Genomic DNA, 24,472 nt, shown 5'->3' on the forward strand with positions numbered 1-24,472 from the left:
GAAATATATACTTCTCTGTATTAAACATGTGAGGAGGACTTGGAAGAAAAGCAAGCTATCTTTTACAAACAAATTGCTCTCTCTGATTCTCTAAGAGCCTCTTAACTACTACTATTTTTTTTTCTGTACTTTTTGTTTACAGGATAGGCTTTTACTAAGAAAAAAAGTACTGCTGCATTTTCACCTTTGCATATGTGTTCTCACATTCCAGTTTGCTAAAGCTGTACTTACAATGCATCACCAGGAAGATTTGGCATCCTTCCCTGAAGTTCACTTCTCCCCTTTCGCAGACTAGCCAAAATTCTACTGCAGAGATTGTTCTGTTTTTCCTCTTACCTAGATGCATTTAAGGATCTAGGTCTTATCTGCTCCATTGCCCTTATTCTGTTTTAGGGCTGTTTACTGTTGGCCACTATTTCCAACGTGGTGTTAGAAGCATATTAAGGGGATAAAATTCCTCCCTAGGCACAGCACTGTCCTGGCTCTGGCCCCACTCAGTGGGAGGGCCAGGACCAAGACACTGTGTTGTTATTCCATAGCACCTCACACCATGGCTGGGGCAGGGATATGGGACTCACTCTAATTTCCAAGAAAAACATTCTTTTCCAGTTGGGAAAACATGGCTGCAGTAGGGTGCAGTCAGGTCAGGCTCTGAGGTGAGAATTTTTGCATGTGAATCATTCTCTTTTTTTGTACACATTTTTTATCACTATTGTTGCCGTCACTGTTCTTTTTCTTATCCCATTGCTGTTTCCATTAAATTGTTCTTATCTCAAGCTATGATTTTTGTCTTTTGTTCCTCCAATTCTCCTCTTCAGCCACCCACAGAGGTGGCAGGAATGGGGGGGAAGGTGGAGCAAGCAGCATGGTTTGGAATGTCTCAGTGGAGAACTAAACTGGGGAGTACCACTCCTAAACCACAACAGCCACATATATATAAATGTATATATACATTAGGCATACCTTCTATCTTTAAGAATATTACATCTTCTTCATAAATAAATAGGCTTTGTGAACATAGTGTCAACAGCAATTCTGGATGTTGTTAATATATAACACTACATTATGCCAGGCATATTTTGAATTCCATTAAACTATGGGCTCAGTACTAAGTAGTGGTCAGAATAAACTTACTCAATTTCTAGGACATGCCCATCCTCCAAATGCTGGGTGAAGTTCTGATCCCTCCCTAAAATTAGAGATATTAGAAAGGCCTCAGAAAGGGGCAGTGAAGAAGATCCAAAGGATGGGATAGCTACAAGGTTGGATCAAGCACATAAGAAGACCTCAACCTGAAAAAGACATAACTGAGGAGAAGAAAAAATAAGTAGCAATGGAAATAAAATTTTCACCATCTGTTCTAATAACAGTGACAGCATCACATAATTCATGTGTTAATCCTTGTTAGTTTCTACATGCGTATGGCCACTGCATGATAGGCTTATCAGGGTATGTGTATTTGGCACCACAATCCTAGTTTCAGGTCACCCTGTCCTAGTTTCATATCAAACCTTTTCCTATCAACAGCAATTTCACTTCAATAAGCTAATAATACCCCCTAAAACTTTTTGTATCAGCAGAAATATTTTCTGCAGTTACAACTGTAGATGATAACTAAAAAAAAAACCCAAAAGAGAGCTTAAGCACTTATGCCACACAAGGGTAAGTGACAAGGAGATCCATGTGTCAGCCCATGCTAACACATGGGCCAGTGTTCACCTAAGTAAGACTCTGGCACTTATATCTGCTCTCAGTAGTATTTATACCTGGATTTAGGTTCAAAATAAAGAAAAGAAGGTGGTGCTTTACATAAAACATAGCTAAGCTATGAGAGCCTGCAAGGGATGGTTTGGGTGCTAAAGAATTGCATTTGTGAGAAAAGCTCAGTTCAAGAAAAATACACTGATAAAGACTAAAATTAAAACCCACCACTTCGACAAGAGGGGCCATCAGCTAGGCAAAAACTGCTCTACAAGTACTGTGGTGCCTATCTCTTACCCTGTTATTACTCTTCCTTAAGCACTAACTTTTAACCCCTGCCAGAGACAGGATGCTAAGCTAGGTAGTTTTGTGATTTGACTTAGTACAGCTTTTCTCATGTTTCAGGGATATCATGATATCCTCTTTCAGAATAATATTTCTGTTTAATCCAAGCACATGAAAAGCTTTCATTTTAAAATGCTGGTAAGCAAGAATATTCTCAAAGGCAGAAAACGAGAGTACAGCCCAACATCAATTTGGGGAAAATCCTATCTGCCTTCTTTGGCTAACTTGAGAGAACAAATCAAGACTAAAATGAATAAATGAAATATTATTAAATCTGTATAAAATTTTGTCTATTTAGCTCCTAAGGATTTTATAGACATATTATACTGAATTATTTTCTTTTAAATTTCAGACTCATCTTTCTATATATATGCCATCACAATTCCTCTGTTTTCATTCCTCCACTTGACACTGTTCACACCGTTTGTCTGGGAGAGGGACATACACATACTAACACTACACCAAGCTGTCAAGTTGGGAACAACTTCTTCAGCAGCACCTGCTGACAGAGCCAATGTGCTTTAACCACTTCAGGAGAGCTGCAGAAGGAAGCCAACAAAATTATATAATATCAGAAAGAAGGAAAGAATGGATTATTAGTACTATAATTCATCTTCTTCCAAAGCATCACGCTCACGTGCTGAATAAATCTTTGGCAGGAAGGACCAGTGGGACCATTCAAAGACTGTTAGTAGGGTTGACAAGTCCTCAAAGAGCTGACCATGGTATTTATGAGATATGGAAATGATAATTATTTGTTTTCAAACATATAAAAGAACAAGAAACTACTTGGTTACTAAAACTCTACGTCCACACTGCTGTAATTTCCATCCCTCAGACAGCCTAATGCCTAATCTAACTGTCTAGCTATAACACCATTACAGGCTGTTCAACTACAACAACACCAACTGAATTTACATTTTGGACAATAACTACAAAGAAAAACCCAACCAAACAAACATTAGAGTTCAGGAAACCACTAGCATAATAAACAGATACTCACTGAAATTCACTCATTTTATAATGACATCCCATAGCTAAGACAAAACATTTTTTTTCCTTAAACTAAGAATCTTCCAGTCAGCTGGGGAAGTGGCGGGGGAAGAGAAGGGATGTTGACAATAATTTTTAAAACCCTGAAGAAGAACCTTGTTAATTAGCCCAGTTACACATTTAAACATAATGTATAACAATTTCTGTTCAAGAGAGGTGGGCAAAATCAACTTCATGCATTATTAATAAAAAAAGTAGAAGAAATCATGGTTTGATACTATCAGATATCTGGTGTTTAGCTGCATTAGTACTATGAAACATGGGCAAAATGTGTGCAGCCTAACTACAATCCACCAGAAAAAAAGTAAATTATAACTAGTTACTGACAATTTAATTTCATTGCATTCTATCAATTAGCTGTGCCTCATGCTTGACCTTGTGATCACAGCAAGTCATGTTATCTCATGCTTTGAACTGTATGGCATCATTTGGGGGTGAATACACTTCTTACAGCTCAGTGGTAATGAGCTCTTTAATGCAAATATTGCCAACTTGGAAAATACTCTGTATGTAACTCAGGAAAGTGATATTTCAAACTGTCTTAATAACTATTCAGTCAAGTCAGTTTTATAACACATGAATGTAATGAATGGATAATAAGAACAATGCCAAAGGTGCAAAATTACTTCAAAGGCTCTTCTTCATATCAGCTGTGAACAATAGGAAGAATCCATTAATGCAATTTCTACATATAAAGAATACAACAGGAACAGTAAGCTATTTTATTCTTCTCTTTGTATTCTTCCTTCTATTTATAAAGAGCAATAGCTAAATAGAAACAAGCATACATGTGAAACAACATTCACATGTTGCTGGAAAAGATAACTAGCTCTTGCTCAAAACATTACCCCCTGCTGTGGTACAAATGCCTTGATTGTACTGAACTGCCTGCTCTTGCTGAAAGTTGCATTCCTCAAATAAGGCCATAATATTAGTTCACTACTATAAGATTTTTTGTGTCGGTATTTAAGGCACCAAAAATAGATTGTTTAGGTCTCTGTCTTTAGGCAAGGGACTCCAAATCATGGTTAAGGAGGTTTTAGGAGAGATACGGAGTTGTACACTATGACCTGCTGGCATACTTTGTTTTTTAGCAGCAATGAGATAGTAGCAAGGAGGAGAGCAGAGGCTGGAGCAGCAGCTTTTGAATTACCAGTTTACAGGTTGTCATACTAAGGTTAAGTACTGCCAATTTTATGCTAACACCATATGTCAAATTGTAAACTGTCTCCACACTGAACTCACAATATAAGCAACTAAGCTCCTTCAGCTGAAGCAGGAATCTTTATAGCTATCAAGAACAATGCAAGCTCATTCAGGACTCAGATTCCCACAAACAGATCAAAGTACATCGGGATGTAAACACCAATGAGGTCATTTGTTAGCAAACCATTTTTACTGCAAATAAGGTTTAATCATCTAATTTCAGAAAGTGCCTTGAAAAAACTGCAGTCTAACAGTACAAAAACCCACCTCCTACTGAGCTTGCCCTTCACTTAAATAAAAATCAGTCAAAACTGATGCAGTCCTCTCTTATCATACAAACAGCCCTTAATTCTGAGAAAAATCATGGAGACATCTGGGATGACAGGATGACAGGCAGCATCCCTTCAAGGCAGGGCTTTGGTACAGGCCATCCAAGCCTCCACATGCATGGCCATGTAATTATTTAGCATGTTAAAATACACTACGCTCAACGAATTCACCATTTCATAATACCTACTTGTTCTCTATAACACTGCCACTGAAAATCTGTAGGATTGCAAAGAAAACAGCTACCAGGAAGCATAACAGGCATAGTACATATATAATTACTATACATATATGTGTATTTGGATTACAATGCTACATCATCACAATTTCTGTATTTTTCTCATACGAGACACAGAGACAAGTCACATGCATGCTTTCCAATGGTGCTAAGAAAAGCAAGATTGCTGCACAGCATCAGTTTTAATATAAGGGTGATTACCCAACAGAGAACTATCCACAACCTTCCAAATAAGATGATTCTAAAAAGACAAATTGCTATCAACTAAATATTAAAGAAACCTAAGAGTCCAGGTGACCGGAGTTTCTGATCACTCATTTCAATTAATGTTCATTTGCTTAGTCCAATATAGTATCAAGGAATTTCCCACATAAGAAGTATATGAGGTTAGCTTTCTTTCCCAACATCATCCAATTTCCACATGCTTTCAACAGAAGGCATATTCACCACTGTGTAAGGGCTTTGATGGCTTTCTAAATCTCATTTAAGTGCTTAATGTGAGTGGTAATGTGCATAGCAGTACAGTGCAGCTTTACAGAATTGATGTCCTGAGAGCCAAGGGACTGAGCAAGCCTAGTGAAATAAGCAGACTTTTTCTGTTAACTTACTAGCTCTGAATGAGGGGGAAAGACTATAATTACTTTAGAAATTCCACATTGTTAGACATTTCTCTACATCATATATGTGCAACTTATGTTTCCATTTTCATTAGTTGAAAAAAAGAAGATAAAGACTATTTCTTAATCCTTTGTTTTCTCCTCAATGCATAGTCTTGCTTTTTTAAAAATCTGCAATTCTATATTTTAATACATAAACTGTAAAATGTTGATGTGCACTCTACTGTCCATGGCAACTTATGCAGATTGCATAAATTCACGTCTGTGCCCATTTGTACAAGCTTACATTCTGCAGCTATGCAGCTTTCAATTTATCCACATTATTTCCCCAATCATTTGAACACTGTTGCCATTTTGCTAATGTTGCTAAGATACCAGGCTTATAAATTCTTCCAGTCCCACAGACTTAAAGCACACTATATTTTTTAAATAGGGGATCCTGATTTTGGCAGGGTTCTCCTGCTAGAGCACAGAGCTAGACCTGAGGCCTCTGCATTCACATCATGCTCTGGAGGGCTGCAGTGCTGAGAAGTGTGTAATCTTCCAGTTACTGGGGGGGTCCTGCCCTTCCTCAGGAGGTGAGAAATGTTCCATGTTGTCCATATTGAATCCATCTGTACTTGGACTTAATGGAACAAAAATATGGCAAAAGAATAAGTGTATTTAAATAATAGTAATAATAATGATCCTAAGCAAGAATTACAAAATGGGCACATGTAAGAAAGCCCTTGTTTTATCTTGTCAATGAGATTTGCTGTATAAAAAACACAGAAGAAAAAACACCTCATTTGGACACCTAAGGAATGAGAAACACAGATGTTCACCTCCTGAATGGAAGTTTATGTGTAACATTTTTCTAAGTATGTTCTTATCACCCAAAAAAGTAAACTAACATCAGATTCTGATCTACCAGTAAGATATTTATTATGATTTGCTGTACAATAAAACATTTTCCTTGTATGGAGACACATAAATCACCATTCACTTAAACAAAATAATAGGGCTTATTGCTGCCTCTTACAGGGAGTCCAGAACTGGAGCAAGCAGGGAAGTCATTAGCAAAAAATTAAAGTTCCAGGAAAGAAAATACATTCATATTTATGTACCAACCCACATTCTGTTACTTCAGTGTTAGAACAAGATGGGAGCTGCTGGCACGTGCAGCAATTAGCACTGATTTTGACAATGCAAACAAAACAACCACCTCATCTGTTTGGACTCAATTTATGGATCTGATTTCACAACAAGTAAAGGGCAGAACAGTGGTTCTGAAACTATTTATTTTACTGTAAACTCATTTCTCCTTCATTCTTGAAGTGATGGAAATTATTTTTATGAGCAATAACTGGAATAGCCTCAGAATAGCTTTCAGTACAGGTTGTAAATATTATGATAGACAAGCAAGGCACTCACTTTATTAGAAGTGCCAGATACTTAGAATAAAGAATTATACACAGAAGCTAGCTGTTCACCTAATAATTTCCCAGCTCTTAAGCACTGGACTTTAGCATGCTGGTGCTCTCCAAGTAATGTGCCAGAAGGAATATGTAGATTGAAGGTGTGCTGGCTTGTGATACCTGTATTGGTATAGAAGTTAAAGCACTGCACATTCAAGATATCTAATTAGAAAGAAGGAATACAGGTGAGAAGGATGCTTATAATGATATGGCACAACCATCTAGTACAGTGCCAAAATCCAACTGCTAAGTGCAGCAAAGGCAAAATATATGGAGGAAAAGACACTGCAGGGAAGGAAAACAATGAAACGCTAATGAGAGAAAAGGAAAAGACAGTAAAAAAGCAAAAAATACAGGAAGCAGAGGCTGATTTTAAACAAAGTGAGAGGAAGTGACCAGAGTCTACATTTAACCAAGTTTAGTATCTTTAACACGAATTACTTTCTTTCCCTCCTTCAGTTCACCTCTTTGACTATTGCTAAATGAATATTAACACTTTCACTGCCTGAACTGTTTTCTTAAACTAAAAAACAAGAGCTTCCCAGTTCTTTCTTCTTTGTATTCCTTCAGTGCCTTTATAGTGTACACTGTAGAAAGTTTTCTTAACAACTTTTTATCTAGTCAAAAATTCAGCTCGCACTGTGTTTTCTGTTGCTTCTAACAACACTCCTACTTTTGGCTTTTGCCTCTGCTTTACAGAGGTGAAGCAGAAGGAATCAGAAGAGATTCATCTCTAGAAGTAATGATTAAAACAGCCTGTTAATTTTTGCATCAAAGAAACACCGGAGACATTGAGACTTCCAAACTCCCACTGCAGAGAAGAAAGACCAGGTACCTGTAGAATAGCCATCCTTTTACTTGACAGCAAGTTTTCATTTGTCACAGCATGTTAATATCTGCCCTGGATCAGAAGTCATCCCACACAGTGTAATTGTTAGGCAAGCACACAGAAGAATGTTCAACCCCTTTTAGGTTGAAAGCCTCTCTCTGAAGGACAGATTAGCTTAACAGAAAAGGGTCAGACTTGCTCATATAAAACCAAAAAAAAAATAAAACCAACAAAAAAAAAAAAAAAAAAAAACAAACCACACATAAAAACACAACCCAGAGAAACTTTCAGGCTGAGATTAACTTACCAATGGATGCATCACCATCCAAGAGATTGTCATCTTCAGAGGTCTGAAAATCCATAATTACACCTGCTCCATCTAAAAGCTCCTCATCGCTGCTTGCACTAGTTATGCTGTTGTAACTGTTTCGATAGTAGCCTCTATGAAACAGCTGCTCAGACTCCATTTAGCTGCTTTAGAACCTGTATGTATACACAAAAACAAGTCATTTCCTATTTGAATAGCCAAAAAACACTATGAAATTTGTATCAAAATAAAACAAGAGTATTTTAGGCTTTGGAGAAAACTTTTTATGGTGACAGTACTCCTACAAGTTACAAAAAGGTAGCAGCAATACAGAACAAATACAACCAAACAGAAGAACAGAGAGTAAAGCAGGATATCTTACCTGTTATGACTAGAGAGAGCAAAGAAAGCAATGAGCACTTGGGCATAGCATATAGTGCAAAATCTAATTAAATAGAGTGCAGGCAGGAAGTACATTGGCAAAGGAGAACAGTGAACAAACAGCTACATTAACAGCAGAAAAAGCATGTAAGGCTGTGCAGCTTTCTGCAGTCTGGTACCACAGGCACTTTCTGCTCTCCAACGTCAGACATCCTGCCCCCCTCTTTCAAGCTCTACAACTAAAAGGTCAAGCACAGAAGCGAGTCAGCTGAGGGAACCACTTCCAGTGCAGAGACATGCCTATGGAAAAGGCAAAATAGGCCAGTAAAAACCCAGATTTACAAGACATTTGCTGACAGCTGATCCAAGCAATCAGTAAATCTCCAGAATGTGCTCTGTTATCCCACAAAAACACTTTTCTGTATCTCAAAGGAAAAACAAAAAAGGCAGCTAAGGCTTGTTATTTTCCCAGAAGGGAGGTAGAGTGAAAACTTTAAAGTACTCTTCCAGATTACAAATTTGCTTTAAATAGTTCAAAATCAAAAACAACTAAAAAACCCCAACAACAAAGAACCCCACAAACACAATCAACACAAAAAACCGCAAACCAATAAAAATCAAGAATGATTTATCTTAACAAAAGAACTCTTTTTTAAACTAAGAATTACTTAAAAATTACTTAAAATTACTTAAAAAATCAGTGTAAAATTCAATTTTTCTGTTCAGTACTAACTACTAAGCTAAAAGGTCATTTGCCCTCTCTCATACATCTTCCAACAAACCCTACTAGAGTACAGCACTTAGTGAAAATGCTGTGCACCCATGAAGCAAAGAGAGATGTAATGAAAATTATCAACACAAGCTTTACACATAAGAATATAGGAGAGAAAAGTGGTGACAGGAACCAAAGAGCAATTTGCTGAAAAATTCTGCCAGTTAACTGAAGCTATTTGAGTTTTAATACAAAAAAAAACAAACAAAAAAAAAGAGAGCTTATGTAGTAGATTCCCAGTGCCTTGAAATAAAGACAAAAAGTCAGTTTCCAAAAATATCCTTAGGTAAAGCTTAGATTAGTTTCATTCACAGCTGCTTCCAAAATAAAACCAACATGCATGGAGGAAAGAGACCTACTCAAATATGAACAGAACATTGACAACCACATGAAAAGATAATATTTGTAAAGCACAGTCTTAGCTTTAAAACAGCAACAAAACCTCTCAGTATTCATATTTATGTTCTACTGAATCTTAACAATCTTAGTTAAAAACAATATAACAACAGCCTGAAAACTTTCTTCATTTATATGACAAATACCAGTAGAGAATATCATCACTATAGACCTGATCTTCACAAAAGCAGAACCTATAATAAATACACATTTTGATACTTCTTTTTATCTCCTTAGCTTAAAAAAAAAAAAAAAAAAAAAAAAAAAAAAAGAAAAGAAAAAAAAAAACAAAAAACCAAATAAAACCAATAAAACCTGAGAGTATAACCACCGGATGAATAGCGAACTCATGCTCCTGGTCATATGATGACAAACATTAAGGGCATTGACTTTAGTTTGTATAAATTATTCAAAACCACTGCATCTCCACTCCCTAAAATGTCATAACCAGGAAAATTATGGCTACCCATATTGTGACAGCTGAAGAATTATACCCACTGGTAGAAAGATGTCAGCCTACCTGATGGAAGGCATTGCTTCTTTCACACCCAGTCACTAATGGGAGTACTTTTTAATGGCATTTCACATTTACCAAGTTACTAATGTGAATACTTTAACAGCATTCACCCAAACTGGCTGGATTAGCTGAAAACTCCAACTTAAGCTTACTAAACTAACCCCATTTATGGATACATAAGAAAAAACTGCTATCAGAGGTGAAGAGTAGTCTCCTGCACAGGTACAGTAAGTAACAAGCAGCCATGAATGGTAAAGTCTTGGAGGGATTTTCAGCCAACAGTTTAAAAAGAAGGAGAGAAAAAAAAAGAAAAGCTAACCACATAATCCCTTAGCATGAACCTGAACTAAGTATGAAAGCAAGTATGACTCAAAAGCTTCAGCTTCACAGGCAGGTACTGGTCCTTAGTCAAATCACAGTAAAGAACTATGTCCATGACTGCTGCTTTGAAGCAAGCCTAAAATACATGAAAGATACAGTACTAATTTTAAACCAATGGGTCAGTACCTACAGGTGTAAATATTCAATCCAAGAAAGAAAAGACCAAGAGTTCCCTTAACAAAAAAAAAAAAAAAAAAAAAAATCTCTGGTGTCCCTTCTGTGATCGCATTCAGATGAGAAATAACATTGCAACTTGTTAAGGCAAATGAAAGGTAAAACCCATCCTCCTCTTTTGAAGGGCAGGAACTATGACTGCAGTTTCCATTGTAGACAATGTAACTTCTGTTTGTTCAATCTTAGGTAATTTTCTGTTTGATGAAAAGACACTACAGCAGTGTTTCTTTACTGTTTCTAAAGGCTTTTGCTCCTTTTTAATGTGGACTTGTGTTGAAGTCATCTGAGGGTTATACAATGGAGCAGAGCTTTTACACATCACCAGAAATCTCGTTAATCATACTACTTTTCTTCAACTTACAGAAAAATGTACTGAGCAGTCCCTAACTATGTGCACAGATTCCTAAACTCAGGGTTACACCTGAGTTGAGAATCCTTCAGACACTTTCGTTCAAGTTCAATATTGTTCAGGACTGTCAAATTGGAATGTGAAAAAGCACCACTATCCTCAGCTTTAGTCCAAGCATGTTCTCAATAACAGCAGTAACCACCGATTTTTAAGGTCTGTATTAAAATTTTTTTAGAGACACAATAAAGCCCATGAGATCAAGGAAAAAATCCTATAGAGCTCTCCAAAACACAGCACAGGCACAGGACCACTACTTGTGAAATCTTGTGGGGACCCCTGGTGGTTCTTGGTCCTTAATCTCCCTTCTAACACATTTCCAGCTTCAAAGGAGTGAAAAAAACACCAGGTAAACAGGAACATATCTCTTGTCCTCTGTCAGAAGTGACAACCCTTTGGTCACCAGAAACAAAAAAGGCTGGGCACTCCTCTTGGTTTTTGCAACTGTTGAATCCCAGAAGATAAAGGGCTAATGTGTATGTCTCCAACAGCGATAACTGGATGGCTGTGGAGCCAGCCAGGGCCTGTTGGTAACAACAGACAATTGTTGGTACTGACATGAGAAAGAAGCAGCTTGGCTGGAGAAGGGGCCATGCAGAGGTAGGGCAGCACTCCCCGGGACAAACATCCTCGGTCTCGTTCCAACAGAGACGCACAACACAGCACAGAGCAAGCGCAGGAACGTGCCCGAGGTGTGGCACGGACTGCAGAGAGGGATCAACACTATCCCACACCCCTGAAGCTCTCCAGCCCATTTCCAGAAAGGTCTGAACAAATGGACTGCACACAATGGGTAATTTGCACAGAAAACAAGAAACCTGCCTTCCTGGTGAGGAAACCTATCTATTCAAAATACCCCCAGGAAGCCCAGGAGTGCCCCTTGGACATCTCATTAGCTGTACTGATGCTGGACTAGTGATCTTTTTCTCTCTTCTCTTTCACCCTATCCCTTTATCCAAAACCCAGTGCCATGCACTTACACAGACTAACATTGCAACTTTCATGCCAAGTGTGTAATGCACTAACAAAACTTTCTGACTGTTTGCAGACTCTCTGACTTTTGTTGTTCCTTTTGACTACGAGTATTTATGAATCTTGAGTGCTTCCTTCCCATTAAGGGAGAGACATCACAGTAGCAGAGTGATAAAGTGGCAGATGCAGTAAGTACAGCTATTTAAACTTCAAGGCCAGGAGTGCTGACAACAGACTTACTTTGCTTCTTGCTCAGGATCCTCTCAAGCAACAGTGATAAGAGGTGAGGAGGGACTGATCTGTGATCAACACCTGGCTCTGCTCATGGCTGACATCCTTTGCTTGACTACACAGAAGCCACCTAAATTTTTTAAAAACTGCTCTCCCAACCATTACTGGTGGCCATTGTGGTAATTTTCAAAGGATGAAATAAATATATAAATCTTTTCAGAGAGACCTGTGAACCTCTGATGTTAATAAACAACACTGTTAATAGCCTGTTCCAGCTTTTTAATAAAAACAGATATTCTAACTAAATACCTCTAACTAAAGGAGATGGAAAAAAAAATATCAAAAGGTTAAGATTAACAAATGGCATCAAAGCAAAGGATTTCCTAAATCAAGTGTGTTAGCAGTTCAGAATGCACAGCAAGCTGCCCTTACTTGAATACCCCTCTCTTCAGCTGTAAAACCTAGTAGAAACGTTGGCAAGGGCATTGCCAAAATTATCTGTATTTCATCAGGGTCTACAAATGGTAGACAAGTTTCTGACAGGAATGTCTGGAGAGAAAATTACTGCTCAACAGTGCTATCAAGTTAAAAACAAGACTCATGGTAGGTATTTTATGAGGAAAAAAAGAAACTGGGTTCATGTGAGATTTTTAATAGTACAAAAAAAAAAAAAATCACCTGTAGTTTACTAAAAGGCTTTCAACTAACAGACTGCAAAGAAGGTGAGTTATCCTAAATATGTTGTTATATAACCACAGAGATGAGGTCAGTTCACTGAGTTCATGGATCAAATTTATTAAAAATAATCCATCCTCTACCTATCCAAAGAAAATAAACATTCTTTAAAATTTCTTAGGAATAAAAACTGAGATTTTTCTAACTGTGGTAATGACATAAGCACTTAGTGCACAGATTGTTAGGTCTTCTCAGATGTCTTAGAAGCTTTACTGCCTAAGTTAAAAGAATATTCATGTCTCAGCACAAAACAAATGAAAACTGCTAAGCCCGTAAGAGTCACAGTAACACAAAATTGTCTGCAAGACTAGAAGCAAAAAAAGTCAAATAACAGTTAAAGAAATCTTCAATTTTCTTTCCTAGATATACTCTGGAAATCTGTAGATTCAGTTTTCAAAATCAGAAAATGACTGTGTTTGGAAGCATATGGAGAACAGATTTTTTTTCCCATCATATACATGAGACAAATTAAAAGCGGAAAACTCAGGGGAAAAAGCTGCAGTAGATCAAAAACTGCAGATAACACATCAAAATCCAAGAAATCTGGCAGAGAACACTAATTTGGAGATAAAAGTGGAACTCAAACACAAACTTATCTTTCAGGAAAACAAGTACTTGAATTTAAACTGGCAGGATGTCAAAATATTAAATCACCCCAGTAGCTCTATCTGGAATTAAAACAAAGTACTGAAGTGAAATGCCATTTTTACTATTTCAATTAGGAAACATTTCTTCATTGTACTTATTGCAGTATGAACATGCTAAATACACATTTGAGTACTTCAGCTCCTCTGAAATTTTTAGAGAAATTTATCAAAATATATCAAAAAAAAGGAGAAAAAATAACAAAGGTTATTTAACCTTAAGCAAAGGTTATTTTTATCAAAGGGTCTGTGCTTCAGGACTGAAGTTAAGTCACTTTTGCATTTACTAGTCCTCCTTTGCCCCAACAAAGTAAGCACAATCTAATCCTGTAACTAGAAAGCCTAAGGAAAGTGCTTAAGAAACAAAACAGCTGAATGCCTAGAAAGTTCAAGGGGAAAATACCTGACTGCAGACTACGCTCTTTGAAAGTTATTAAAAGTAACTGCTGGTACCCACTATGAAGTAATAAACTCTTTTCTTTACATTTCCAGGAATATACACTCAAGACTACCTAGTACATAATACAAACTAATAAGGGTACTCCAGATGAAAACTGATTTGTAACCACTTTAACAGTTTTGCCTAGAATTCTTTCTATTATGCATGAAGCCTATGAATTACTTCAACTTCCTTCTCCAATAATAAAAAATATCAGTTCATGAAGTATGTATTTATTTCATTAGTATTTATTAATGACTATCTCAACAAATTACATTTTTCAGTTTCTATGTTTCTAAAGCCAAGCACATTTTCCAGCAGAAAAAAATCTGTTTACAGACCTCTTATCACAGTCAATTTAAATGAGTATTGTTCTGTTGAGACTTTATTCTCTCAGCTGACTTTTCATAAAGGCTTCCAAAAATCAAAAAACAAGCTTCAAGTTAACTCTAAAAATTTGTAATTGTCAACTTTCTACTATTCTGAGCATCTTCAGTTTGCAAAGCTTGGCATATACACAAGCACAAAGTACTGTATTGCAGAGCCTCCTCGTCCACAAGCACAGTAAAAAGCTGAGCTGACACCTGAACAGCTCTGGCCAGTCAGACAACACAGAACCTGCACTTTGAAGTTATGACACAAGGGAACAACTGCAACGACGAGGGCAGAACTGGGAACTTGCTCACAGGCATTAAGCTGGAATCTTAGTTTTGGGAAAATAAGCAGGGAGAGTACAAAAACAGTTCCATGCACATGATCACTGCCACTGCTGACAACTTTTGGAGTTTATTGAGTTACTGCTGCTCTCAAGGTGCCAAAGCAAGAAATTTAGGAACGTGCAAAATAGTCTGAGAATTAGGAAATTAACTCAAATTGGCACGATCAATTCTGGCACAAATCTCTTCAGCAGTCAAGCTTCTACTCTACCTTTTTAATGTATGACCAAATTAAAAATACCCCTACTGCCAAATTATTATAAGACTTTACCCTGAAATCTTGATCTTACAGTTACACCTATTCACGTGCATATGAAGTCAGCTAAATAAGAGCAGGAAGAAACTATCACAATGTTCCTAGAATGCCTTTTGGCAACGATTGTGAACTTGGAACAGTTGTCCCAGCTTTAGTGCTCACACTCAAGGAATGCAACTCTGCTGTTCAAGGTAAGACACACACACACAGATCCCAAAGCAAAGTGTGTGTGAGGGGGAAAGCTAAACTGTACATTCAGTGAACAGGAGAAGATATACAACACAGCCAGACCCATTTGTTCACAGAATAACCAGCACAGTGGGTTTTCACTCACAAGTTACTCAAACACCAATTTGCTACAAATGTTTGTGTGCAAGACACCACAACAGGAAGTATAAACATGGTCATGAGAAAAACAATGACAAATTCATAAAATAAAGTGGTTCAGGGCAATGCAGTCACAAAGAGCAAAAGCCAACAGCTTCAAGTGTCTTTCCTGGTCAAGAATTTGGATAGGCTTGTTCTTACTACAAGGGGAGAAGAGGGAGGAAGGGGGGTAATTTTACCCAGGATTACTCTAACTTGAAAGTCTGCATCACAGAGAGAACAGTGGAATAGTACACAACTCAAAGAGGGCACTTTAAAATTTTGGGCAAAGAAAACCTTGGAATACAACAAGTAAAATGTGTTTCTAGAAACATACAATGCATATTCTGTATAACATCTACCATTATCAGGCAAAGAATTTTTAGGAATGACATACCACATACCAATATTAAACAGAACTAAACAAGAAACAAGCTCCACTTTTCTGAACACCATGTAAATTCTGTTTTTACATGTGTTGCAGAGAGATGCAGAGTCAAGCTATAAGTTTCAAGCTACCTGTAGCTTTCCCAGAGCAGAAGTCCTTCCCACTCTGACAACTTTGCAGCAAGTTTACATCTGCTTGCAGCCAAAGAGACATCAATTTTACAGTAGTTAGCGAAAGACTTATTTTAGCAAAAGTGATAGCAACAGCTGGCAAATCTGTCATACCAACACACCCTTCAGTCAAATAGCTGTATCTGCAAAGAAGTATCTCTGTTGCTAAGGGATACTGAAAATAAACCCCTTCACAGGTCCACCAAAAAGAAAAGCATCTAAAAGCAAAAGGCACACATTCACCTGACAATTTCTTCCACAAACTCAGCACCAGAAGCTTTAGAGGTCCCACAACCTCAAAAATGAAGTGCAAGTCCTCATGCCCAAATACCTACCATTTACCAGTATGTTGCCAAAAATATTTAAGCATCTATTCTAACATAGGTTAGACCCAGAAACATTTTAAATTTGGTTGTAAGGCCCTATTTTACCTAGTTTAGTACTTTAAAGTGTGACACAGCAAATTTACTACACTACAGAGAACATAGTTCACTATCAGCACACGATTTTCCACTGTCACATTCACAGCCATTTATTTCAAGAGAGAATTGATACACACTTGTTTTACAGCCATTTCCACGGTACTGGCTAGGTCAGGGAAGAATTTTGGTCAAGGAAGGAAGATAATATGAAAGAAAGCACTCAATATTCAGTTTTAACCTCAGTGACCTGCACGCCCATATAATTATGAGGCTCCAACAAGAGCCTATGACCTCTCTCCCTTGTCTAAGAGCGGCCCTACCAGCCAAACCCGTGAGCCGACATAAAGCGAGTAACTCATGCAGAATAATCCAGGGGAGGAGACCCTGGACACTGCCAGCCGCAGAGCCCCCCGCTTTCCCTATGCTGCCCGGAAGAGCACCGGCATGGGGTGACACGGTGCAAACAGCCTGTGTTTATTTACACTGGGTAAACACACGGGGCATTCCCCCCCTCATCCCGGCCTTTCGGGGCAGGCACACGGACGAGGGGAGGGATACGCGAGCAGCCACCACGTCCGTCCCTTCCCAGCCCCGGCCGGAGCTGCCCCGCTGGGCCGGCGGGGGTGCCCGCTCCCCTCCTCCCGCCGCCTCGGCCCCGCTCGCTGCCCTGCCGTGTCCCCGGGCCGCGGGGAGCCCGAGCCTGCCCCGCCCCGCCGCTGCCCGTACCTGCGCGGGCGGCGCCGCCCGCTGATCCCCGGGGAGGCGCTGGCTCATCCTCCCCGCGAGAGCCAGCGGGACACGGGCGCAGCCCCCGGACCCGCGGCCGCTCCGCCGCCCGGCACCGCCCCCTCGGCCCGGGGAGGGCGGGGACTGCCAGCGCGCAGAATCGGCGCCCGTCGGGCCCCCGGGGTCAGCATCGCCGTCACTGCTGATTCTGCTTCCCGCGGTCCGCCCGGCGCGGGTCCGGCCCCGCTCCCGCCCTCCCGGAGGGGCGCGGCTTCCCCGAGGCCCGGGAGGGGCCCGTGCCGGGCACCCTCGCTGCGAGGGCGGGTTGAGGGCCCAGGGGGAGGCAGGACAGCCCCGCGCTTCAGAACGGGGTGGAGGCGGTTTCCCAGGTAAAGGAGGCAGAGTGAAGCCGGGGACATCGCGGCATCCTTCGGCTTCGGGCTAAACTCCGGCGCCTCTAAATTCCAGGCGCTGCGGAGGCCCGAGAGCCTGAGGGTTTTACCTGCGGAGAAAACGCAGGTGTCGGGCTGAGCACGGAGTTCCTGGGTACTGCCAGCCGAGGTGCTGAGGCCAGTCTGGGGTCCACTTAACACACAGCGAATGCAAGTTCCACCAAAACGTGTCAAGTCAAGGGGTGGATTTTTTTTTTTCTTTCCCTAAGGAAAATGCCCGCTGGTCCGCTTACGTGCGAGGCTAACGAGCCCGCAGGGCGCCGTGCCCTGTGGCACTCGGACTGAGGAGGCGCGCTGTGAATCGCGAGGCTCTTTGCCCATAGGTGCCACTAAGGCGCGCTTTGGAGTCGGGAACGGAGGAGCCACAGGCGCAGCCCGACCCTCCCCGGTAAGCGCTGCGCTCAGCCCCGCCGCGGCTCGCTTCCCCGCTGAGCCCCGCCCCGGGGCTGTCCTGGGGCAGACACGTACCGCCGGAGCCGGGCTGGACGGCGCTGTGGGTCGCGGCTCCTTGCTGAAACACTCGGGGCTGTTTTGGGGGGGGTTTCCCCCAAAAACGCTGACGCCCGCGCGCGCCCCGCCCGTCACGTGACCGCGGCCGCGCGTTACCAGGGTGAAGTGCCGCTAACGCGGGCAGGGCCGCGGCCCCGCCCCGGTGCGGGCTCGCCCAATGGGAGCCGAGCTGCGGGGCGGGGCCGCCAATAGGGGCGGATGGGGGCGGGGCCTTGCCGGGCGCGAGGCCAGGTTGGGCAGTCGCGGCCGCGGCGGGCAGGTATGGCGGGGTGGGGCCCCGGGCGCGGGGAAAGCAGAGGCGGGGTGGGGCCGGGCCGGGCCGCCCTGCCCCGCTGGGAGCCGGGCAGGTACCGGGTGGCCTCTTCCAGCCGCCCCGGGGCTGGCTGTTCCTGGCCGCGCCTCTCGCCCCGGTGCTGGGCTTGCTCTGGCTGTGCGGGGGCGGCGGCCTGGCGGGGCCCGCTGCGGAGCGCGGCCCAGCCCGGCCCCTGCCCTGCCCTGCCCGGCCCGGGCCTGGCCTGGCCGTGCGCTCCGGTCGGGCGGGCTGCCTCGGGCGTGACTTGCGCCGCTCTCCTGCGTGTCCGATGAACTGACTTGCTGCCCTGGGCTTGAAAAGACACCGCCCTGTCAGCGCTGATGCCCTTCCTCTAAACGCCTGTTTTTCCCTTGCCACATGTGAAAATAAGCCATCTAACTCATGGAAGATGATACACCCCTTTGACTGAACTGTGACTTATCGCCCAAAGGAAAGGCTGGGTACTGCCCATTTGTTAGTGGCACGGAGCGGAGCAGCATGCAGAGGCAGCCCTAAGCTACGCCTAATGCAGCTGTTTGAACTGTGGAGCAACTCTGGTTATTTCATAAAGTAGAGTAGGAAGAGAACTTCGGCAGAGTCATGCACGGTTCAAATTGTATCCCACCTGCTGTGCTTTTACTGTTGCCTGAAAGAGAATATTGAAGTTAATACCAAGACCTTCTTATGTTTAGAAGTGCAGCTTCCTATTAAACTATCTTTATGTGCTGTTAGAAAATAAAAAACAACCTTACCAAAACACTGCAGGCCTGTAATTTTAACTTTTTACTTTCCTGGTAGTTATGCTTAATCTTATTAAGCTTTGCATCTCCTCTTTTGCAGAACAGATTACTTTAGATCTCTCTTGTTTTGTCTTGCCATGCTTATCAGGCTTATTAATTTTGGTGTCCTTTCATGGTATAGATCCTGTTAAGCAGCATCCGTGTCTAGTAAATGGTAATTCTATTAAAAAAAAAAAAAAAAAACTCAAATTGAGGAGAGACCCTGATTGTGAGACCTGTGATGTGTGTGAAGTTTGGCTCTAAGCTACTAGGGTTGGAAGGAAGCTGGCTACAGCAAAGCAGAAATGCTATTAGTTCTTGCAAATGAGGCTTAAGTGAAGAAAATTCTAGGACACTTCTGTCTTTTTCAGTTTATAGAAACTTTCTCAGGTTATGGAAGCTCTTTTTGCTTTAAAAAATATAATCTTTTAGTCTTCTGTGAATTTGCTCGGATATTTGTCACTTTGGTCTTTGTTTTGCCCTTTCAGTGTGCTGTTCTGACACATCTATATATTGCCATAGCTTCTGCTTGCAGCTCCCTAGTGTCCTGTTTTTACCAAAGTATTTTTTAATATAGAACCTTAAACACCATAAAAATTCACCTGAGTACTCCTTTTAATATGAAGAGGTAGTCTGAATGGTCAGATAGTACATGGAAAATAGGTGATTTGTGCCATTTTGTGATTATATGTTTTATATGCAATGTGAAAAGAGTCTTTCAGTCAGGCTTAAGCCCACTCCTCTCTGTATTGAATAATGATTTGAAACATGATGGGGATCTGTTGAATTCAGGCCATTTTTGGTTTCATTATGGTGATAAAAAGCTGAATTTAGTGCTTCTTAAGAAACAATGCACGGGAATTCCCCTTGCCTCCATTGTGTTTCTTCCAAGTTGAACTAAACATTTTTAATCAGGTGCTATAGCTCTATGATGTTTTGGTGCCAGTTGAATCAGAAGCCTTGGCACTGATTGCACTGGTTTATTTTAAGACAAAACAGATCCTTTTTAGTCAAAATGAAGGATGGAACAGGGTTTTAGTTATGCAGCCCTTGTTGGCCCAAATGAGCCAAAATGTACCAAAATAGAGTTGAGACTAAGAGTAGATGATTTACAGAAAGTCAACTGAAGAGACAAATGGATCAACCTTTTGAGTTAGAGAAAAATACCATGATCAGGTTAAATCACTAAGTACACCTAATTAAACATGCTCATGGTTTTTTTGTGTTTGTTGGTTTGTTTTTCCAGTACTCAAGTAAGGATGCCTTAAGAGGAGAACTATGGATAAATATATCAAAGTACGGAAGATTGGAGAAGGATCCTTTGGGAAAGCAATACTTGTCAGAGCTAAAGAAAATGGCCAGCAGTATGTCATTAAGGAAATAAACATTTCTAAGGTAAGCAATTGGTATTAATAAATTCCTGAGCCGTTCTTTTTGTACTTCTGTTCTCACAAATCATTATTTTCCTTCTGAAGATGTCAAATAAGGAGAGAGAAGAATCAAGGAGAGAAGTTGCTGTTTTGGCTAACATGAAACACCCAAATATTGTCCTGTATAGGGAGTCATTTGAAGGTAAGGTGAACTAATACTGTAAAACCTGAAGTAACCTGAGTGACTCTGTGCCCTTCTTACTGCACATAGTCTAAAAGTCAGGGAGTTTTCTCTCTTTAATCAATATTTTTCATACCTTTATTACTTCAGTTATTTTCCATATTTTTTTCAGAATTCCCATCCACATTTAAAAATAATTTTCCTGAATTTGTAATTCAGGAAAAAAGGGGAACAAATAAATAAATATTCATGACTATACCTTATATAGTATTGGTTTTGGTTGATACTTAAATGAAAGATATTCTCTTGTTTCTCTAGAGCATGTCTCCTTGAATATACCCTAGCAACTGGAATGCTTGTGTAGGTTAAATTTGTGTAGGTTAAATTACACTCTAAATTTGGATATTGATAACTTAGCAAGAGCAGTTTTATGTCCAAGTCTGTTGTCTTAGAATGTAGTCTTCAGTAACAGCAACCATATAATTGCTTTCAGAGCTGGGGAAATAGATGGGACTGTTTACTTCATCAGGCAATGATGGAAGGAGAAATGTAATTCTACATTGTCTTCGCAGTGAATGTCTTGGGAAATGGGCAGAGCAGAAAAAAGATTCCAAAAGCCTAATGTAAAAGTTAAATATTATTAAAAGCCCCTAAATATTATTTGAACTGCTATTTAGAGATTTTGGTCTCTTCTTTCCTTCCTTTCTGCTGACTTTCTTATGTCTTTCGCCTAGGGCTTTCACTTTGTCTTTTCATTAAATTAGATTTTTGTGACATAATCATATTACACAGCCACACTTCAGCTTCATAAATACACACTGCTTTCTTCCTTGTGGTAGAGGGCTGTTCTTTAAGACTGCTTTTTTCTTACAAGGCAGATCCTGTAATCCATAATACACAAGAATTTGTGTTGCATCTTTATTGCCAGAACACGTTGACTTTGAATACATTGAATATAAAGTTCACAGAAGAAAATTATTTCTGCAATAGATGTGCAAGAAATCTAGACTCTTAGAATAATCTTTTAAAATTACACTAATTAAAGATGATAATAAAATACCCAAACAGAGAAACTTGAAGAGTGTGATGTTTTGAAAGGCAGATTTCAGAAGCATTTTATGGGAGTGAAGTTTAAGTGACTTAGATGATTCAATTTGTTTTAATTCAAAGGTTTTTAAATGTTTTGACTAACTTTTTCATAAAATAGGGGTTCTTTTTCCTTTGACCAGCATGTGACTGATTTTCTGCAGTTATTCATCTCTTCTCAAAATCATGCCTAGTATGTGAGTAGTGTAGTTCTTACGCTTTTGGCAACTTGCAGTTTGCTTCTGCCTAATCTGTTTTTTCATCAGTAACTGGAAAAACCATAACTTTGAATGAAATGTATTATGTTTGTTCATACCTCCTACTGAAAACTTGCATGGGATTTTTGAAGTTTCCTGAGATTTCATTCAAAAAAGAAAAAAATAATTGTTTCCATTTCTCATTGTTTGCTGGAGGTTCTCTTACTGTTCTTCAGAGTGAAATAAACTGCATGTCTAGTATGAAAGCTAATGGCTGTCATGTTCTGGCAAGTCCAGGTAAAATTCCAAGAAAGAAGAGGGCAAATAGAGGCAACATAAGATCCATTTAGGGTAGGGGGATCTATAGGATGTTTGAAAAAAGTTTAAAGATTGGTTTTATATTGCGTTCATAAAATGACACCCTTAATTTCATAGTGGTTTTGAGCACCATGTTGGGACATTGGTTCAGTAGATGTAATTCTTCTCCCTCCCTATAAAAATAGTCTAGTGTTACCAAAATGGAAAAATTAGGTTTTGAAACTCAAAATAATAAACATCTTTTTGCTTGAAGTTTGAAAAAATAGACTAATAAATTACATCTAAAGCTGCATGTGAAAAAGTAATTTTTTTGTTGCTTTTTCTGTGACTGTGTAAAGATATGTAGAAAGTTAAGTAAAGAAGAGTCTTGCTTTTGTCTTTTTGAGTTACTTTGTCTTTTACTTTCCAGAAAATGGCTGTCTGTACATAGTGATGGATTACTGTGAAGGAGGAGATCTATTTAAAAAGATTAACGCCCAGAAAGGAATCCTGTTCTCTGAAGATCAGGTAACAGCAAACTGCTGTTGTAGTGTTTGTTGCAGAATACTTTTTCACGAATTTGAAATTATTTTGGTGCAGGTTATAGGTGTGGTTGCTTCATCTAAAAGGAGATTCTCAGGCAGTCATTCTTGTTGCTATTGGTCAATGTAGTATCATTAAAAACAAAATCAAACCAAAACATGAACCAAAAAACCAAAAAAAACCAGAAAGAAAATGGTTGGAAGTCCTGGGTATGTTACTTGAGATTTTGTCTCTATGTGTAAGATGCTTTTAAAAGTTGGATCTCTTGTGTAGTAAACCAAATCTGAGTCATGAAAAATACTGAAAGACAACATGAATATCCTTAAATCTCTGAAATAATTTTTAAAGTTTTTTAAGATGTAGTGGCATAGAATTTTTGTATCGTAATACTGATTTTCATGTGTCATAAGTAAAAAATAATATACTAATTATAATAATGTTATAAAGTAATTTTTGGTGAAAGAGAAGTGACATAGCTTGGAATAAATGAGAGGATTTTAAGTACAGATTTGATTAAATTAAGTAAAAATAAATTATGTAGGATTCAGGGTGGATATTTTGTTAGGACTTATATGTTTCTTTGTTTATAAATTGTTTCTATGCTTTTCTGTCTGTGTCCTGTAGGATCTCAGTTTACCTGGGACTGGAAAGTCTTAGTAGTATATGAAACATTTGGGATATAATTTGTAAAACTTTTCATTTTCTAATTTGATCTCACTTTTTACAAGAAGGACTTCAAATGGAAAAGTGAAAATTATGTCTTGCATTATATTATAATTTTGTCATGTATGTACTTCTAAGTAGTGAATATAAAACTACTACTCACCTTGCAAAGTTCTTGTCATTAATCACTTCTTGAATTGTGATTTTTGCAAATTTACCCAAAAAAGGGCGCTTTTGGCTTATTCATAATCTTCAAGTTAGATGCTTGTTGCTTTACTCATCAAAGCCTACTTTGTAATATTTTTCTTTTAAGACACACAGAATTACTATAAGTAAAATAAGTTTCTGAGAGCATCAGTATAGGCTTCCTAGGACTCTTGGTCGATTAACTGAGTGCAAGAAGATTTGTATTGGCTGCAGCAAAAGTGCAATCTTTTAATTTGCAAGTTCCACATCTTAGGCATTTTAGCCAATCAGATCCATGTTGCATTCCTCTGCTAGGTTTATAATAGGTAATGAAAATAGTAGTCTCAAGCTTAATATCAAATTTGGGTAATAAGCATTCTTCATTAAAAAGTTTGCATTATAGTGACAGTACTATTAATTTTTTAATTATTCTTTGGTATAAATGAAGCGGGTAAGAGGGGGAGGAGAGTAAAATCCAGTTATAATTAAAGTCTGATTTGATAATATCTCGTAAGAGGGAAGTTTTTAGATAAATGATGAAGTTGATGTTGCATTTTCTTTTATTAATAGATTCTGGATTGGTTTGTACAAATCTGTTTAGCATTAAAACACATACATGATAGGAAAATCTTGCATCGGGACATAAAGTCACAGGTATGTAGGTGGCTGTTTTTCAACTGAATTGTCTTTCAAAGTGATTGCATTCAAATCTTCCTAGTTTGTTTATGGAAGCATTTCTAATAC

At 39.5% G+C, this 24,472-nt stretch overlaps 2 protein-coding genes across 13 annotated transcripts in view; one reads left to right on the plus strand and one right to left on the minus strand.

Moving 5' to 3' along the window:
• CLCN3 (chloride voltage-gated channel 3) overlaps positions 1-18,111 on the minus strand; it is a 59,905-nt gene extending 41,794 nt beyond the window's left edge. For 2 of the 3 annotated variants that reach the window (XM_058024459.1, XM_058024463.1), the window contains exons 1-2: positions 17,173-17,280; positions 8,081-8,256 (exon numbers count right to left, since the gene is read on the minus strand). In XM_058024459.1, coding sequence (XP_057880442.1) covers positions 8,081-8,240 — 160 coding nt within the window. In that variant the 5' untranslated portion in view covers positions 8,241-8,256; positions 17,173-17,280. Of the gene's footprint in view, positions 1-8,080; positions 8,257-17,172; positions 17,281-18,092 lie in introns of those variants that run through there. The other variant, XM_058024458.1, reaches the window with a different exon arrangement.
• Positions 17,435-24,472, plus strand: part of NEK1 (NIMA related kinase 1) — a 44,144-nt gene continuing 37,106 nt past the window's right edge. For 6 of the 10 annotated variants that reach the window (XM_058024447.1, XM_058024451.1, XM_058024452.1 and 3 more), the window contains exons 1-6: positions 17,436-17,561; positions 17,834-18,012; positions 20,452-20,600; positions 20,681-20,777; positions 22,767-22,864; positions 24,299-24,382. In XM_058024447.1, the coding sequence (XP_057880430.1) occupies positions 20,484-20,600; positions 20,681-20,777; positions 22,767-22,864; positions 24,299-24,382 (396 nt within the window). In that variant the 5' untranslated portion in view covers positions 17,436-17,561; positions 17,834-18,012; positions 20,452-20,483. Of the gene's footprint in view, positions 17,562-17,833; positions 18,013-18,369; positions 18,394-20,451; positions 20,601-20,680; positions 20,778-21,985; positions 22,040-22,766; positions 22,865-24,298; positions 24,383-24,472 lie in introns of those variants that run through there. The other 4 variants (XM_058024455.1, XM_058024448.1, XM_058024450.1 and 1 more) reach the window with 4 other exon arrangements.

This window comes from Melospiza georgiana, chromosome 5 (assembly GCF_028018845.1).
Source record: "Melospiza georgiana isolate bMelGeo1 chromosome 5, bMelGeo1.pri, whole genome shotgun sequence".
NCBI lineage: Eukaryota > Metazoa > Chordata > Aves > Passeriformes > Passerellidae > Melospiza > Melospiza georgiana.